The 16,525-nt window shown below is 39.5% G+C and overlaps 2 protein-coding genes and 3 non-coding genes across 6 annotated transcripts; 1 reads left to right on the top strand and 4 right to left on the bottom strand.

Moving 5' to 3' along the window:
* Positions 1 to 232: 232 nt before the first annotated feature.
* Positions 233 to 5,121, bottom strand: LOC103724266 (truncated FRIGIDA-like protein 1). The gene is made up of 3 exons (XM_008815475.3): positions 4,224 to 5,121; positions 1,276 to 1,451; positions 233 to 1,190 (listed from the first exon to the last, which is right to left on the bottom strand). Exons 1-3 carry the CDS (start codon positions 4,990 to 4,992, stop codon positions 603 to 605), a joined length of 1,533 nt encoding a protein of 510 aa, XP_008813697.1. The 5' UTR covers positions 4,993 to 5,121; the 3' UTR covers positions 233 to 602.
* LOC113461090 lies at positions 1,731 to 1,821 on the bottom strand. The gene has a single exon (XR_003383120.1). It is a non-coding gene; the product is annotated as a small nucleolar RNA SNORD96 family (small nucleolar RNA).
* Positions 2,227 to 2,316, bottom strand: LOC113461092. Its single transcript, XR_003383122.2, has one exon. It is a non-coding gene; the product is annotated as a small nucleolar RNA SNORD96 family (small nucleolar RNA).
* Positions 2,647 to 2,735, bottom strand: LOC113461091. The gene has a single exon (XR_003383121.1). It is a non-coding gene; the product is annotated as a small nucleolar RNA SNORD96 family (small nucleolar RNA).
* A 7,726-nt stretch (positions 5,122 to 12,847) lies between the features above and the next one.
* LOC103724268 (probable serine/threonine-protein kinase WNK11) lies at positions 12,848 to 14,692 on the top strand. Of its 2 annotated transcripts, none has more exons than XM_026800432.2 (4): positions 12,848 to 12,926; positions 13,052 to 13,226; positions 13,352 to 13,886; positions 14,015 to 14,692. In XM_026800432.2, the coding sequence occupies exons 3-4, from the start codon at positions 13,362 to 13,364 to the stop codon at positions 14,462 to 14,464; spliced, it is 975 nt and encodes a 324-aa protein (XP_026656233.1). In that variant the 5' UTR covers positions 12,848 to 12,926; positions 13,052 to 13,226; positions 13,352 to 13,361; the 3' UTR covers positions 14,465 to 14,692. The 2 variants fall into 2 exon arrangements, with proteins under 2 accessions (XP_026656233.1, XP_026656232.1); XM_026800431.2 differs by having other exon boundaries at positions 13,314 to 13,886.
* Positions 14,693 to 16,525: the final 1,833 nt, after the last annotated feature.

The following is a 16,525-nucleotide window of genomic DNA, read 5'->3' as shown; positions in this document are numbered from 1 at the left end:
TTATTCTAAGCACAAATTACATGAAAATAAAAACAAGCTGAATGGAAAACTTAAAATAGGATCTTACAAAATACCTTGAAGTCCCTTCGCTAAAAGTTAATTCATTTCCATTCTTCTTCACTTATCTGAGCAACAAATTATAAGATAAGATTTACTGTAGAACCCGGACAAAGATGCATTCCCCCTCAAGTTCATCTGAATAAACGATGGTGTGAAACAAATGTTGCTGGAATTTGATCTAAAAATTGTCTAACTACATTAAACAGCTTGCAGGATCAGAAACTACATAATTCAACCTTGAAACATAATTGGAAACTTTGATAAAAAAACTAACTGAACAGCCATTTAGGGGAAATTGGCCAGACAATGTTTCAAAGTTCCACAAAAATGATTATGGAACTTCAGATTCCTTATGATTATACCATATAGAGATTGAAAAACAAAAATGAAACAAATCAAAATACTTGATAAATTAACATCTCAAAACTTATCTAATAACATAAAGTTTCCTTGTATATGACAATTGCGGTTTATAAGATCACCAAGCTACTACTACTTTTCACTCTGTAGGCGGCTTGGCAAGAAATATTGCCATTAAAAAATCACATATTCATCCCGATATCGTACGGATAAAGAGAGGAGCCATAAGGAGAAGGGGGGCGACCACCATAGGTAACTGGCCTATCATAAAGGCTGGAGCCACCAAGGGGCTCCGATGGGTAAAGATATGATCTTGACAAATGGCCTCCACCCAGCCCCCAGAGAGTTCCAGATATGCTTGGGCCTGAATGCAACCCCAAGTGAGTCCCAGATATACTTGGTCTTGAATATTCATAAAAACCTCCAGTGGTAGGAAGGTCATACGACCCAACTGAACCCATGTATGGAGCTTTGTTTGTCAATCCCAACTGGGACTGGTTTTGAACAAGTGGGACAAAAGATTTAGATTCGGCAGCAGGTGATTTAAATGTTGACCGAGGCCGCTTGTTCGACTTCTGCGGCTGCTTCTCAGCTTTCGAACTTGAGTCAGCAGCAGCTGCTACCGTCCTCTTTGTGCCTGCCTTTTGTTGCTCCAACTGAGCAATACGCTTCTTAAGAGTCTCACATGAATATTCTGATTCCAGCTTGTACTCCTTAATAGCTCCGATTACTGCCTTAAGAGCAGCAAGCTCTTTCACAATAGCCTCATTCTGTAGAAGATAACATGCAAAGTGGGACTTTGAGTTCATGGTTGCACATCCTAACTTGAGGTGTGCAAAGGGCAAACCGCCATACCTGTGACTTAATAGAATTATTTCCTTTCTTTCGCACTTCTTGAGCAGCCTTCTTGGATTCTTTTAAGTAGGCTTTCAAGATAGGCACTGGAGGGTATTTATCCATAACATTCAAAGCATGGATAAATTTGACAGCATCAAGTTGTCTGCCCTTGCTGTTCAAGCCCCCAATGAGATCTGCCACAAGCAAAAATGCTTGCAGGTGTCATAATTCCACACTAAACTTCATGGGGGGAGCTAAACCCATCTACAATGACTATCATGAAATGTGCAATAGATAAATTCAGATAAATTATAGCCAGTATCTTACCAAAGCAAGCACCAGTTATGATTACCGTTGAACAACAAACCTTTTAACCTCTTAATCAGAAGGTCAAGGGGTAAAGAAGAAGTGACCAAGAAGAAGAATGAGAAGAAAAAGAGGAGGTGCAAGCAAGTGAACAAGGAAAAAAATCCAGGCCTCTGAATTACAGAATGACAGCATGGTTACAAATACCAATCAGTCCCGAAAGATGGTATTTTTCCAGTTGGTTATCTTCATTGGCCACAGAACTAAAACAAAAGTACGTGGGTTCACCAATGAAAGCACCATAACACAAGATACATCACAGTTTTCTATTGTATAATGTGCTGCTTATCTATTGGAATCCAAGTGTTGAGCTAATTAGATACAACATTCAATATGATATCAGCATTCTGACTAATACAGATTAAGAAAAAAAATTCAAATAAAGCACTGTAAAAAAAGATGAAAAAATAAAAAAGAAAAAGAAAGAAGATATAATCACAACTAAATGATGTTGTAAGTTGCAAAAGAGGAGGATCATATAAAATTATGAGATATAATTCCCTTAATCAGGATAAATCTAGTAAACTTATCTTGGTAAAATACTTCTTAAATGACAAGTAACCTTATGGGATAGAATCAAGGGCCTATGAGGACAGAAAACATATGCCTCAAAATTGCAGAATGGCATCATGGCTACAAATGCCAATCAGTGCCAAAACATGGTGTTTTCGAATGAGGTATCTTCATAGGCAAAAGGACTTTATAAAAATGACTACAAGAAAATACAAAGCATATGCTTTCAATAGACAAATTATTCAATCAAATGACTTCATAAACAGAAGATATGACATCAAACATGTATTCCTCTGAATTGCAGAATTCCAGCAAGAATAAAACACCAATCAGTCCAGAAAGATGACATATTGGTATTAGGTATCTTCCTAGCTAACAAAATATTAATAATAATAAGCAATAATAGACAGACAAGAATAAACATCAAAAGAAGAAAAGATTTTGACCAGAAAAAGTACTTCTAAATGTAACAGCAATGAAAATAAAATAGTGAAATGATGGAAATAAAATGTGCCTCAGATTGCAAAATATCATCCTGGCAAAATACACCAATCAGTCCCGAAAGATGGTATAGTGATATAAGGTATCATCATGGGCAATGGATTGCAAAAAAGAAAGAAATAGATTCCCAAAAATTAGCAGAAAATAGTGCAAATAAAAGCACAAAAAGACACCAAAATGATAATAATCAAAAATTATTTCTTATTCACCTTATTTTTATTCAGAGACTATAGCAGGTAGTGATCTGCTAGCAGCTGTAGTGACATTCTTATTCAAAAGTCCATTACCCAAAAAAATAGAAAATGTTGCAAAATAAAATACATTATTAAAATTCTCGAGTGAACCTATAGGTCCAAGGCAATCCATAAGTGCTAAAGATTTTTGAGAAGAAAAAAATCGTTAAATGAGCCACCTACTTGTTAGTGCATAAAATTTAACTGTTACTACTTGCATAGAAATTCATGAAATCAACTATCAGCAATAAAAAAATTTGGTAGTCAGAGCATAAACCAAACCAGACACTCAAATAGTTAAAATACAAGAGGTTAGTCATGCAAACAAAAATTGCATGCTGTAAAAAATACATGTGATATGCAATAACCAAGAGTTAGGCCCAAAACGGGGAAAAGTAATGTAAAACATGCAAAAGTTCATGCACATAGTGAAAAATTAGTATGCAAGAATTTTATCAGAAAAGGACAATATAAAAGAAAATGTTAAAAAAAAAATAAACATAAATAAATGATGTAAAAAACGTGATGGCACATGTCAACAAGAAACATGTAAATATCATTCTTCCATATTTGATACTTAGAAACAAAGATTACAATCAGGGGCAGAAGCACGATAACCAAAGTGGCAATTGGAAAAGGACTGAAGATCAAGTTTGGTTCATGGACAGGCTAATGACATGATTTTGCAGAAGAAGCTCACTCCTTTACTTTATTCCGTTCTCCCGCTTCTCCTTGACACATTTTATTGTGACCGAATTGGTGCAATAGAAGGATAGAAACAACTTTGCTGGAAAATACTAAACTAAATGCAAATTTAAAATAACATGACAGTAAAAAGGAAATCAAACATGATATCAGAAAAACGAATAAGGAGATGAAATGCACCAGCTATTGAATTGAACAGAATATGCAGAAAAATATCACTTCAACTCCAAATAAACTGGCTACCACCAATGTTCCAATAATCCTAAAAAGCGGAAAACAAGCCCCACCAGAAAATATATAAGCCACAACAATGCCCGAAATGCTGCCGATAAACAAAACGCAATCATTCAAAAGGGGCATTTGAGGTTCTCTAAGATAATTCTCCAAGTCATATACCTCAACATTGCACCCGAGCAGATTGCGTACAGGAGCAACAGCAAAAACAAATACCACAAAGGCATAAGCCTTTCAATTAAAACACGGGAATTTTTTTCAACTAGATGATGGAACAATCTCTTCAGCTATTTGCAAGCAATTCTAACTACTCGAAAACAAAATACATATAATAACCAAAACAAAGCAACAAGGAAACTTTATCGAAATTATAATAATATGAATCATACGGACATAGGTATTTCCAATTCTTACCGGCCATGTTCTCCATGACTCCGAGAATCTTACAGAGATCAAGAGCTTGCTTCCTTCTCGATACGGAAATTAAGAGATCCAAGATCTCATCCCTATCGAATTCTGAAGCCAACCCGTAAGAAGCTACGAGCTGCAAGAAAGCTAGAACATTATCTGCACCATCCGAGATCTTCCCCTTCCATTCCACCGCCAGTTCCCTCGCCCTCTCCCTAACAAATGGCTTGATTTCCGGCGCCACCGCCCGGAGGCGCTCCAAAAGATTGAGGCACGTCCTCCTGATCACCTGGAGATTACCGTCCTTCTCCCCCTCGGATTTCGGACGGTGGAACCCATCCATGGCGTCCAAGACCAGCTTGGCCGGGTCCGGGGCCGACCGTATGGCGGTGTCAAGCTCGTTCTTAATCGCTGGGAGATCCTTCCGGTTCTGGACTACGTACGACCTCAACCCTACTCCGTCCATCTTGACGCAGAAGGATCTGAGCTCTGGCCGGGGGACGCACTCGGCCTCGGCCTCGACCTTCACCACGGCGGCCACCGGAGGGGGCGTGGTGCCGGAGATGGACTTAGATTCGAGCTCCTTGAGGCGGAGTTCGATGGATCTCTCGATGGAGCAGAGGTGGTCCTCGAGGTCCCTCCATTGGAGGGTGAACGAGGCCAGGGCTGGGGAGAAGGATTGGAGGGCTTCGAAAGCCTTCCGGAGTTCCTCCTTCTTCGAGGGAATGACTTTGATGGCCTCTGCAAGCTCCGCCGCGGCCATCTCCGCGGCCATAGAGAAACCCTAACCCTAACCCTAAAGGATCAAGGAAACCCTAACCCTAACCTTAGGCGGACGGGAACGAAACCCTAACACTAGCGCAGCGTGGGGTCGCGACGCGGGCCTGAGGACGGGAGAAAGCGGGGGTGATGGAAGCGGTTACATATAAGATGGAGAGATTTGTTTCCGACGTTAGATCTTCATCGTACGGTTTGAGTTTGTTAAACGATTGCGTTCGATTAGGGTTGCAAGTAGAAGAGGCGGCGGAATGGGTTGTACAAATCTTCTTTGCGATCAAATCCGCCGTCAGCACAAGTGATTACACCATTGAATGACGGACCATATGCGGCTCCTGATACTCAGATTGGATCCTGCTAATAGTAGCCATGGATCTAGACCTGTACGGTTGCAGATCTAAATTTTGTTCCATGCCTAGCAGAATCAAGCTGGGTCAATTTGAATAAGAAAAAAAATGATAAAGATCTTTAATTAGGGATGTGTTACAAGCCATGCCATATTCAAAGTCCATCTAGTTTGGACCCAGACCCATCTCTCAATTTTAATTAGTCTAATTGGCACCGGGTCTGATCCAAATCAGGTACCAAGTTTGCAGGTTGAAGTGACAGTTCCAAAAGATTAACCATAGTCTGCATAAAAAATTCATAGTAAATTCTTGATAATTAACAATATAAACTATACAAAAATTATTATTGTTTTTTGTTTAATAAAATAAGATAATCTAGATTCTACACACATATGCACATACATACGTACGTACATGTATATAATATATTTAAAGTAGATCTATTAAATTTCTGAATAAAAATTATCTTAAAAAAAGGTCTTTTCTCCTACACCTAAAGCATAAGTAGAGCTATTGTAAAGATAAATGGTCTTTCTTATGAAGTAACTAATTATTTTGATACTATCAGTTCATGATCTTAGGACTAACATTGCTTACCTAGTTCAATATGCACTTGACCTAACCTACTTGTTTGAGAGAATATTAAGCCTATTTGAAAAGAGTCCTATTAATGATCGAAGAAGGCTTATAAAAATGTCACACCAAAAGTTCAGGTATTTTGATGTCAACATACTTTACTAAATAACTCTCACGATTATAACATTTGAAAAAGTGAAAAGGTCCTAAAAACTTCAAATAAAGTGACTTGTAATCAAGGAAACAACACGGCATCAATTTCAAGCTTTTCTTTTATTTCAAAATTTCATATGGTGGTAGGGAATGATGTTCTAAATGGGAATTTTTTTAGCTTTTCTATAATTTTTGGTGAATTTTGTAGAGCAATCGGCTTTCTCTCTCCTATCTTCCTAATATGCATAAAAACTAGAGGACATCATACTTTTCTTATATACATGAAATTTTCCTAATAAAAATAAAAATTTTATGAAATACATGACTCTATTTGATTATATTTTGAGAGCCGAAGAAAGAAATTTCAATGATTGACATAAAAATAAAGTTATTTTCGTCAAGCCAAAAATGTCAGATTTGAATTTTCCTCCTACATTTTGTTTATAAACATTCGAGATGAATGTGATATTTTTATCATTATTCATTCAACAAAATTTAGCAAAAAAGGAACCTAGCCTATCAAAAAATACCTTCCTTTTTTTGTAAAAAATAAACAGGATTGCATATTAACCCCTTATCTCTATTTTTCCGATTTTAGTTGCTTAAATCAAACATCCATCCAATTACAAACTAATTAAACTATTGTAAACATCCATCCATCAATTGAATTGTAGTCCTAAGCCACCAATCTAGCTTTGTCATATGCCTAGTGAGCCATCTGCATTCTATTATTTTTTATATATCCATTTCGATCCCACTAGATTTTTAGTTAGATCATATGGCACTAATTTCCAAGTGTTGTTTTCTATTAAGACCTAGAATGCCTCGGACATTACTTCACACCAACATTGGTCTTTATCAGTGAAATGCCTTAAGACGGGTGTAGAGTATCTCTTGTTTTGCTCTACTCCCCCCCAACCCACCCACCCTCTCTTTGTTTTCTTTATCCATTTTTGCTGGATCAGTTGAGGAAGGAAGCCAAGATCTTGCCCACCTCCCATTTCTTCTTTGCTCGGGCTAGCAATGAGGAGGTCGTGGAAACGATACTCTTTTTGCCCCATTCTACTTGTCGCGACCGATACACTTGTGGTAGAGTCTAGGGACTATCAATTGCCATCGATTTGACAAAAGATTCATTCTGGACTCATTCACACTTTGCATGTTCGTTCCCAATATCAGTTGGCAGACATTCTCACCAAGTCACTCAGCTCTGCTTAGTTTCATTCCTCCTGTCCAAGATGAGTATTCTCAACATTCATTGCTCCTCTTGAGGGGGAGTATTGAAATTCAATGGTTATGAAGTGTACATTGAACCAAAACAGCTTATATATATCATTGAAACTTTCACTATTTTCAGTGCTCTGTTCATTGCTTTGTTCCTGATATGGCTGATACGCCACCGTATATGCTAATGCGGATTGCTACAAGAAGTTGGAGCCGAGCTGGAGCTGATGTGGATAAGGAGGAAGCTAACTAACAACTAAATTCAGCTAATTAGTTGGGATAACTGAATTTAGTTGGTAGAGTTGTATCAACTGTGTACAGTAACTAAGTCCTGTTTATAAATAGAGATCCGATGCATGTAAGGTGTAACTTTTGGAGGAATAAAAGTAGTGTTCTTCCTCTCATCATCTTTGTTCTCCTATTCAGAAGTTCTCCTTCTTGATATATCACCTGCCTCCTCCTATCTTCCCTGTTCAGGAGTTCTCTTTTGATAGATACCATGTAGAAGTTTGAGAATGATACTCATTGCCTTTGTGGCTCCAATCTTTTCTTTGGTTAATACACCCTATTACAAGAGTCCAGCTAATTTGGGAGAAGACTCAAATATAGGATGTTTATATAGAATGTTTGCTCGCTAACACTAGCTATTTGTCGAGTCATTCAAATATCTTGAAATTATGCCATACTTTATCAAAAATAGATTTGGACATAATCAGATATTTTTAAAAGTATTTCTCAATATACACTGTATATTATTATTCTTTGACAAAATCACAGAAATACCCCTCTTTGTTGTCAATTAGCGACCAAAATTTCAAATTCATTGCAATATGACCCAATCATCCATCGTCGTTATAAAATAATATCATGTGAGGATCACATAATACCTAAACTTTTGTAAAATTTTAAAATTGCCTTTCCTTTTAATTTAGCAAAGGACTATTATTTTAGCATAAAGTGAAAGAAGGGAAGAAGAATCACTTGGACAGGGCACTTTGAGATCCATACAAACAAATAACTGACAAAGGACTGCATGCTTTGAGATCTATGCAAATAGATAGTTGACAAAGAATGAGTGCTTTGAGATCTGTGTAAGTGGATGAATGATAAAGAATTGAGCGCTCTAAGATCTATGTAGGTGAATGGATGATAGATGATGGAGTGCTTTTAAATATATGCAAGTGGATGCAACACAGAGCATGGAGCACTTTGAGATCTATGTTAATAGATGGATGAGAGAGGATGAAGTACTTTGAGATCGATATAAATGGATAGATGATAGAGGATGGAGCACTTTGAGATTTGTATAGATGAACGGATAATAAAGGATAGAGTGCTTTGAGATCTATGCATGTGGATGGATAATAAAGAATAGAGCGCTTTGAAAACTATGCATGCAGATGAATGATAAAGGATGAAGTGCCTTGAGATCTGTGTAGATGCTTGGATTGCAGAGAATGGAGCATTTTGAGATTTATGCAAGTGGGTGGATGATAGAGAATGGAGCGTTTTGAGATCTATCTAGACAGATAGATAACAGAAGATGGAGTGTTTTTAGATCTATACAGATAGATAGATAAGAGAGGATGGAGCACTTTGAGACTTGTGCAAGTGGATGGATGATAGACAATGAACTGTTTTAAGATATGTGCAAGGGATGAATAATAGATGATGAAGTGCTTTGAGATTTGTGCAGATGATAGATGATAAACGAAGTACTCTAAGATCTATGCAGGTTGATGAATAGTAGAGAATTGAGCGCTTTAAAATCTACGTAAGTGAATGGTGATAGAGGATGAAGCACTTTGAGATCTGTGTGCAGGCGGATGGATGATAGAGGATCGAGTGCTTTGAGATCTATGCAATAGATGAATAATAGAGGATACAATGCTTTAATATATGTGCAAGTGGATTAATCACAAAGGACATAACGCTTTGAGATCATATAAAAACTAAGATCTGATCTCTCTGAATCAAGGATATTTAGGTCATTTTCTCACTCCATCAACGATGTCAAGATCTAGATAGACGGCTAGGCCATATTGCAATGGAAATGATGTTTTGGTGACGAATTGAAACTTTTTAAACTTTTAGAATTTTAAGTGTAACTGGCCCAATCTTGGAGGAAAATCTGTGTAATTTTTTCTCATCCTTTTCTTATTCTCTACACCGTCCATTGGATGAGCTAATAATCGGTATATTCAGTGACACTTAAACGGGTGTGTGCTCAAGGTGCAGCATTGAAGACCGAGTAGGAATTGTGTGGCGGAGGTATCCATAGGGATCCATCCAAGAGACCAAGAATAGAATATATTAGGATAATGATATAACCTAACCATAGCACCTGCATCCATTCAAATTGCAACCAAGGAAACATGCTCCCCAAGTTGGACTTCCCTCTAGAGAACTCGAAGGGATTGGATTAATTAGTCATCTCCGACCTGGAAGCATCCTCTTCCTACCAAGAAAACAGATTTTGATCTCATATAAAATATGAATGAATGTACTCGTTCTGAGGCTTCTTTCACCACCTTGTTGCAGGTACCACCTTCCCCCATGACTAGGCAAAGAACCTAGCTCAAGTAGGAATGTTTAGGCCTAGACAGGTTACCAGTTTAATACTATAAGCTTGGGAATTGTAGCTTGTGACATATTTTGTGGCTTTAATAGCATTTTTGCAGTTGGCTTCTCTACTATCTTTGCAGCTGGGATCTAACTATTTATTTATTATAACGTTTGGATGTAAGGTTGCTCCTCCCTTGAAAGTTACAAGGCATGCATATCAAAAAATAATGGGCTGGCACGTATATGGCCAGGCAAAGTCACGGGATGTTGCTACCCGAGTTAGGGCTTGCAACAGTTCAAGTCAAATCCGCGCACTGGTCATGAATCGTTGGACTCATTTATATAGGCCACTTTATTCTGCATGGTATAACCCTAAGCTAACAAGTTGACCCATTTCATGTGACTCCTCTTTATTACTCTATTCAAGATAAACAGCTAGCAACTGAAAGGGATTAACCACACTTTTCCAAATAATTGGACTCAATCCAACCTGACCTGACCCAATAAAGCTATATTCTCACACCGTCCTATTCCCAACATGTTTAAAATTTAAGCAAAAAAAAATATTTATATTAAGTCAACCTTCATAACTCTTGATCCACAACCTGGCTAGCCCAAAAAGGATTAGGTTGAATCTTTCGTGCAAAAGAAGGGTTCATCTTCGCCATTGGTTCATGCCCTGCAAAGATCTCAAACTACTGAGACATGCATGATCCAACAGTGGATTCATCGCCCCCTAAAAAAAAGGTATACGATCGTCATTCTCTTGGACTGGTCAAATTTTACTGCCGCAAATTATAGAAGCAAGTAGTAGGAAGCTGCGAGTGAAGTAAACTAAAGCAAGATCCTTCATATTTAAGAGGGAGGAAATAAAGGAAAACAAACCAACGGCTTCTAGCTAGACGAGTCACGTAAAGCATCACCCCGTCCATATATGCATTTATGCATGTTCCAAAAGGCATGCATGAAAGTGAAGAGATTCTCAATCAGATCTCCTCAAACTCATTTTTTTTGTGAAAAATTAGTAGTTGGGCCAGATCCATCGGCTCATCAAAAAGGTTAGTTCAACTAAAAAGCAACATGCACAAACATAGATAAAAAGAAAAGAGTCGAAGACATTTGTTTGCCCGTGTTACTTTTTGATTGGATTGGTCCTCCACTTTAGGAACTGACTTCTCTTCCCTTGGCCTCGGGATCGGTTTCCTACTTCTTCTTTGGATTCCTTTCATCTTGGATCACCTTTTTTTTAAAAAACAAATAAATAAAAGATAAGTTGTTGGCACATTTAAAGAATCCAAACCAAATACTAACTTGTGACCACTCCCCAGTGCCTGATACGAAATTGCAAATCACCAAAAGCTTGCATCTAAAGTTTTACCTTTTGCCCTTTGAGAAAGAAATTGGGGCTTCAATTTCGTGTGGTATTAATCCTTGCTTTGATTCTCAATTAGTATAGTCCCAATTCCATGAGCTTTGGCTCGATCTAATGAAGAGTCTAAGCTCTAGCTTAGCGAGATTAGGGGTATAGAGTAGTAGGTGGGATTAGAGCCCCTCCAGCTCTTTAAAAAGGAAAAAAAAATTACTATAGCTTTAGGGTGGATCCTTCCCTCTAGTAAGCTACTGAAGTATGTAAAAATTTGTTTGGTTCTACTCAAACCTTCTCCTTCTACAAGCCCATGCTGTTATGGTTCATACCATCCGTAACTCTGCTTGGTGACCTTGGTTGATATATGTTGCATATGTATTATTATTATTTTTTTTTTGGTACATTGGCTGCTCATATTAATTTTGCATGAGCATAGTCTGAATTGTCAAATATATATGGTTTGATATCCAAATCAGAATATGAAACAACATCTACTACCATTCCTTACATGGCACGAATCTAAAAGACCAATATACCTGCAAATGCCCCACACAAACCCAGGCTCAGATAATATCTCATATCTACTGATTTCTCCACCCACCCAATTGTATCTGACCCCAATTTCTGTTCAAAAATCCTAGTCTCCTTTTCCAACTCTATCACCTCCTACCGATGGACTTCCTGTGACCCCACCTGGTTGCACGTCTGGGATAAAAGACACCCACCTTCCGCGACTTCTATATTCCCGAACTCTCGATCCCGCCAAACACGAAGGGCTCGTTTGATTCGCGGGAAGTATTTTCCCTCCTAAGAATATGATTCCTGAAAAATAAATTCTTAGAAATATGATGCCTAGGAAAGTACTTTTGGCATATTTGGCTGATAATGGAAAAGTGACAAATTTCCAAAGTGCTTATGTTTAGTTGGTGATTCACTTTTCTGAGAAAGTTATGTATAATTCGTATTATGCCCTTAATAAAAATTAGGTCTTTAATGCCTCTTTAATGTTTCTTTAATGCTGAAGGGTCTTTTTGGAAAAAAATAAAAATGGAGTAATTTCCGCCTCATGGAAAAGTAACTTTTCAATGTTTCTCATGGGAATGTAAGAATCATATTCTCATGAGAATACAACTTTTTCATCTCTCTTCTTTGAAAATTCCAATCAAACAAGAGGCATCTTATTACTTTTCCGTTGACCATACTTTTCTCCTTTCTTTTCCCGCGAACCAAACGTGCCGGAAGAGGAATTGGATTCCCGATCTTGCTCCAACAGCTCCAAAAAAACAAAAAAAACACGTAAAAACGTGACATTATCTCCACCATCCATGGATTATCTCCTTCCTGAAGCGGATTACGATGATCTAACGTAGTTGGATCGGAATGCTACACATGTGGGCTTTGAGATTCGATTTTCAAGCTAATCCCTCGCATCTTTTGCCTGGTAGTACTCTGATTGGTTGACTCAACCGGGTTCCGGACCTCCGCGTCAAGGATTCCACATCCCTGGATAGCCGCCACGTCATCCTATCGGAGACGGACGGCTCTCCATCATCTCAGCCATGCGAAGCGACCCCCACTCGCTTAGTATAAATATCGCCTACTCCCTTCTTTTCCCCTTTCGCCGTGCGACCTCTCTCCGTCTCTCTCGTGCTCTCCAGGTTCGCTGGGTTTTGAAGCTTTTCTTCGATCTAGTCTTTTCTGGTAATCTCGTGATCCGGTTTTTTTAACTTTTTTTGATTTTTTCGCAAATCTCGATCAAGATTCGAGAGTTTATTTGCCGCTTCGGATCGTTGGGTCGTGGCTGATGGATTTTCTCTTCTTGGCAGCGGCGATCGTTTTTTTTGTTTTTGCAATTCTTCGCTATTTTTCAGCTTCAATGGCGCCAACGACGCAGCACCTGAAAGAAGAGCGAACTCGGTATTTTCTCGTGATCTGTTCCTCCTCCGTATTTATTTGATCGAGATAAGTTTTCTGCAAGATCTCCGGCCGCCGGATTACGAGGTATTCTTCGCTCGATCTCGCTTCCTCGATCTGAATATCGGCGTTCCAAGCGAGGCTTTCTAATCTGACATTTTTTTTGGGAGCAAGGGTTTTGATTTGATTTGATTTGATTGCATCAACCGAAGCATCGGAGGGATGCCGTGCATGGGGGCGGCGGACGAGGACGCGGCCGCGGCTGCGGCGGACAAGGACGAGGAGCTGTTCGTGGAGGTGGACCCGACGGGGAGGTACGGGCGGTACGCGGACCTGCTGGGGGCCGGCGCGGTGAAGAAGGTGTACCGGGCGTTCGACCAGGAGGAGGGGATCGAGGTGGCGTGGAACCAAGTGCGTCTGCGGAGCTTCAGGGAGGACCGTCCGATGATGGACCGGCTCTTCGCGGAGGTGCGGCTCCTCCGTGAGCTCCGCCACGACAACATCATCGCTCTGTACCGGGTGTGGACGGACGCCGAGCGGAGCACCCTCAACTTCATCACCGAGGTCTGCACCTCCGGCGACCTCCGCGAGTACCGGAAGCGCCACCGCCACGTCTCCCTCAAGGCCCTCAAGAAGTGGTCCCGCCAGATCCTCATCGGCCTCGACTACCTCCACAACCACGACCCCTGCATCATCCACCGCGACCTCAACTGCAGCAACGTCTTCATCAACGGCAACACCGGCCAGGTGCTACCGCGAAACAAACCCTCTTTTTCTTTTTTCTCTTTTTTGGTGAAAAAGGCAGTTCATATAGCAAACAAACGCTCTTCAAACACCGATGTCGGCGCTAATGTTTTGATGGTGGGTTGTTGCAGGTGAAGATAGGGGACTTGGGGCTGGCGGCGATCGTAGGGAAGAGCCACGCGGCGCACTCGATACTGGGGACGCCGGAGTTTATGGCGCCGGAGCTCTACGAGGAGGAGTACACAGAGCTGGTGGACATCTACTCGTTCGGGATGTGCGTGCTGGAGATGGTGACGCTGGAGATCCCCTACAGCGAGTGTGACAGCATCGCCAAGATCTACCGCAAGGTCACGGCCGGGGTGCGCCCGGCGGCCTTGGGCAAGGTCCGCGACCCCGAGGTCTGGGCCTTCATCGAGCGCTGCCTCGCCAAGCCCCGCGCCCGGCCCTCCGCCTCCGAGCTCCTCAAGGACCCTTTCTTCAGTGGCCTGGATGATGACGAAACCCCACCTCCTCCCAGCGTGGTCGCCGTCGAGCACTGCAACCCGCCGTCGGCGGACATCTCCGGCATCCGGCTGGTTTGAAGGGAATGCATGCGTTGGGGTCTGGCTTTGGCTTCTCTTCGTCTCTATACAAGCGTGTTCGTGGCGCTTCACGTCGCAGCAACTCGCAATAGTTGTATTTTTTATATTTTCAATTAATTTGGTCTTCGTATCCATATACATACCAAACTCGTTGGGTTGGAAGGGTCGTATTTTCAGGCTGTTATTTTTATTCTATTTGATTATACTTCAATTTTTTTCTCATCTTCATTTGCGAACGTGTCTCAATGATCAGTAGAAATTGTAATGATGGGTTCGTGCGATGGCAGACAGCTGAAATTATATGGATAACCGGGATATTTTTTTTTAATTTGATTAAAGAGTATCAAGAAAAAAGAGAAACGTTTATGCATGTTTTAATTTGGTAGCTGCAAACCGGTGTCAATTATGAAATGGATGCAACTGCACCAAGGTAAGGATCATACGCCAAAGTTTTTATATGTACGATATTTTCTATTTTGCACTACCCTTGTATAAGGATTATAATGCCTATCTAAAATAATATGGATAACCAGGATGATTTTTTTTTTTTTTTTGATTAAAGAGTATCAAGAAAAAATAGAAAGGTTTATGCATGTCTTCTAATTTGGCAGCTGGATATTGGTGTCAATTATGAAACAGATGCAACTTCCCATGGATGAGGATTATATGCCAAAGTTTTTGTATATATGATATTTTTTATTTTGCACTACCATTGTACAGAGTTTCAAGAACTTTGGCGTATAATCCCTATCCAAAATAATCAATGTCAAAATTTGTAGACTATAATCTATCACCAATCATATTAATTTTATAAATTGCACCAATCCTCTCATGGCGCGTCAATAGCATGGGCTTTTCTTTTTTAAGCTGATTAATTAGTTGGGTATAGATTATCCAAAGTTTATAAAAAGCTCTTCTAATCACTTCTTTGTGATTGCAGTAATAATTGGTGACTAATTTAAATTCTAAACCATTCTCATCAACCTATGTGCTATATATATATATATATATATATATATATATATATATATATATATATATATATATATATATATATATATATATATATATATAATGGGAGAAAGTGATGGTGCAACATGTTTCATACGCTCTTTGTTAGATTTCCACATATCATTGTTATTACTGTGGAAGCTACTAGTAGTATTATTTATCCAGTTAACAAAGTAGCTTCCGGTTATGGTACTCCAGATCTAAAAAACAGAGTGGGTGGGACTTGCCAAGACTTCTAGTTCATGGAGTTAACATATCGTCATTAATGTAAAGGTTCCTAGGAGCATGGAAGATGTTAGTCAAAAGAGTTGCTAGAGTTTTTGGGGCTGTCAAGGGTGCAAGAGAGACATTCATGGAATGAGAGGAGAAAGTAGGAAAAGAGGAGGGAAGGGAGATGAGGCTAGGAAAGGAGAGGGAGGAGAAAAGAGGAGTTGTAGGTAGAAAGGGGAGGGTGAGTCTTGAGGAGTTTGAGAAGAGGGTCTTTTAAATTCCTCTTGTGGTGTTTGTATCACCTATATTAATCTTTTGGGACATTAGGCTAAGATGTTTTGTAAATTTTGTGAGAATTTATTTTATACACATGCACATTATTTGTCTTTAAGTTGTGCTCATCATAGGCCAAGAGAAATAGCTTTTCGTGTCTTTCTTTCTAAAGAAAGTTATAAGTTATTTGATCCAGCACTAACATGAAGACAATTCGCACTGATGGACCTTGAGCTAGCCTAGGTCCATTTCTAACATCTCACTCACCAGGAAATGGATGATAGATAATTAAGTTGGAGGGCTATTGAGAGGCCTTTTGGACTCTTTTGTGAGTTTTAAATACAGTGCTTGATTTTATTCATTTAGCTCCAGCATTCATGTATGTAAGAGGCCATTCTCTAGGTAGTCGCATAGAGTTGTGCAGAGTGAGATGAAGAGGCATGCAATAATAAAAAAGTGACAGTCACTCTTAAGGAGGGAGATGCGACCACTCAATGCTAGCCCCTACCAGTAATGCACATTTATTTTAGGGTTTTATTACAATGCTTTTTCATTATTTTTTTTTTT

Source organism: Phoenix dactylifera, unplaced genomic scaffold (assembly GCF_009389715.1).
Source record: "Phoenix dactylifera cultivar Barhee BC4 unplaced genomic scaffold, palm_55x_up_171113_PBpolish2nd_filt_p 002013F, whole genome shotgun sequence".
Lineage (NCBI taxonomy): Eukaryota > Viridiplantae > Streptophyta > Magnoliopsida > Arecales > Arecaceae > Phoenix > Phoenix dactylifera.
This window is presented reverse-complemented; position numbering and strand designations above follow the sequence as displayed.